The sequence below is a fragment of the Pygoscelis adeliae genome, unplaced genomic scaffold, assembly GCF_000699105.1.
Source record: "Pygoscelis adeliae isolate BGI_AS28 unplaced genomic scaffold, ASM69910v1 Scaffold346, whole genome shotgun sequence".
NCBI classification, from domain to species: domain Eukaryota; kingdom Metazoa; phylum Chordata; class Aves; order Sphenisciformes; family Spheniscidae; genus Pygoscelis; species Pygoscelis adeliae.
Genome location: NW_008824902.1, coordinates 125,013 through 127,217, shown reverse-complemented (window position 1 = coordinate 127,217; position 2,205 = coordinate 125,013). Strand labels below are relative to the sequence as shown.

General features: G+C 61.7%; 1 protein-coding gene across 1 annotated transcript in view; it reads right to left on the bottom strand.

Annotated features, from left to right (window-relative positions):
* STK36 (serine/threonine kinase 36) overlaps positions 1 to 2,205 on the bottom strand; it is a gene marked incomplete at its 5' end in the record, with an annotated part of 17,794 nt that overhangs the window by 6,149 nt on the left and 9,440 nt on the right. Inside the window, 4 exons of the mRNA XM_009324861.1 lie at positions 6 to 330; positions 624 to 783; positions 1,006 to 1,153; positions 1,571 to 1,742. Coding sequence (XP_009323136.1) covers positions 6 to 330; positions 624 to 783; positions 1,006 to 1,153; positions 1,571 to 1,742 — 805 coding nt within the window. The remainder of the gene's footprint in view (positions 1 to 5; positions 331 to 623; positions 784 to 1,005; positions 1,154 to 1,570; positions 1,743 to 2,205) is intronic.

Sequence of the window (2,205 nt, the reverse complement as noted above, 5' to 3'; positions counted from 1 at the left end):
GTGGCAGGTTTTGGCCCGTACCGCGTGTTGCCGGTGGCCGAGCAGGCGGGTCAGTGGCTGGCCGGCCACATCCGAGCCCCTCAGGATCCTCTGGAGAAAGGGCAGGTGCTCCGGACAGGCCCGGGCCACATGGGTCAAGAGAGACAGGAGGTCAGTTGTGAGCGTGAGGCTGTCTGTAAACAAGGCGGACGTCAAGAAGGCAATGACGTGCTCTGAGGCGGCGGCTGCCCTCACCATTTGGTCGATGACCTGCTCATCAGACACAACGAGGTGGCACAAGAGGCTCATGGGGAGCTCGGTGTACGAGAAGGGCAGATGGTGAGAGCAGACCTAAGGAGAAAGGAGAGAGAGTGGCGCTGAGCGCACTGTCCTTGCACACGGGCCAGAGAGCGGTTGGGGCCTGACCCATGGCAAGTCAAGCAGCAGCTGAAAGCTGCCAGCAGGTCGCTGCAGAGCTCAGCCGCCGGCCAAGCCGCTCCGAGGGCTGCATGGCACCCGAGTGACATCCCTGCGTGCAGAAATCACCAGCACGGTGTGAAGTGGTGCCACACATCAGGGGCTGCAATGTGGGGAGGTGTCTCCACAGCATGGGGTGGAAGAGAAACGCGGGGCCAAGAGGGTACCTGCAACAGCTGGGCAGGGATCTGGGCATCTCTCACAGCCTCCATGACCAATGCTAAGGTGTCTCCATCCACATCCAGGGCAAAAGGGAAACAGAGGAGCTGGCAGGCCTGGATCACCACAGCTGGGACGAGCTCAGGGTCCCCATCCTCTCCTGCTTGCCTGAATTTGTTAGAGAGAGGGAGCTTAATACAGAGGTGATCAGAAAAACATCAAGGCAAGAGGCAGGGAGCATTCCCCACACCAGGCACTAAGGAGAGGCTCTGCAGGTGAGCTGCACCCTGCAAGTGCCAGGTCAGTAATTTCTGCAGCCCTCTGTGTGCTTGGGTCCAAGCCCCGTTCAGCGGCCGAGCTCTGCCCGCTTCAGCCCTCTCCACAACTCACGTCTGTGCCAGGCATGCCAGGAAGCCGGGGGACAGCAGCCTCTTCAGCGTCACCATGAGGACACCGTGGGACTGGGTGAGCTGAGGCAGGCACCGGTGGGACTCGCGAGTGAAGACGAAGAGGGCCAGGCTGAGGAAGAGCAGGGTGCCTGCAGGGGCAACAGCGCAGCAGAGGGGCAAAGCTAGGGAAGGCTGAAAAGTCTCCTCTCTTCTGTCTGCCTGTACTGCCTCAAGGCTGCTCCAGGGTTGCTTCTGTGCTTCCCTGCCCAAGACCAGACCAATCTCCACCCACGGTGGCCACATCTGCCAGAGTGAATGTTCCCCTGCAGCAGAGACACCCTTTCTCATTCCTCCATAGCCAGCTCAGCTGAGCTCCTGCCACCTGGGCACAGCATGGGCCAGCCCAGCGCTCTCTCCCCGCAGGACAACAGCAATCCTCAAGAAAAGCCCCCCGAGCCCCTCTGGCCTCGGAGACCAGGTGCAGATTGGGACAGGCGTGGGCAAGTCTGAGGGCAGGTTGAGGAGCAGGGTCCAGGGCAGATGCCCTGCCATCCCGCAGCTCCTACCTTGAGGGGAGAGGAGGTTCCAGTCCGGCTCTGCCGTGGGGTGACCTGCCCCTGGGGTGTCTCCCTCCAGCACTGCCCTGTCACTGCCCACGCGAAGCACCGCAGCAACACAATGCCACACCACGCTCCACAGCTCTGAGGCAGCAAAGCCCTGCTCCATGGCCACGTCCTCCTAAAGATGGGGAGACCGGTGTCGGAGGGTGTCCTGGTCCCGCACGAATCCCCAGGGTTCTGGTCCACATCCCTGCCAGCCTAATGGTCCTGGGAAGGCCAGGCCTGGACGGACGTGGCCCAGGGGGAGGAGAGGGGGCCAGGCAGCTGGCAGCCCTGCTGCGCTTGCTGACAGTGCCACTCCCCAGGCATATCTGCTCTCCCTCACTCCAGTGTGCCCATGAATCACCCCTCCCTGCCCACCACCCTCTCACCAACCCTCCAGAGCTCCACAGACAACCCAGGGACATTAGGTGACTTTCACAGGGCTGCACAGCTCAGCCAAAGCTGCCTGGTTCCCTGGTTTGCCTCAGCCTCCATTACCAATCCACATTTGGGCCTTTTTGCCCCCATACCCTTTAGCAGGGACCAGGCAAAGGGAGATAGGTAGGCTGGTACCTGGGCAAGCAGCTTCGGCAGGAGGA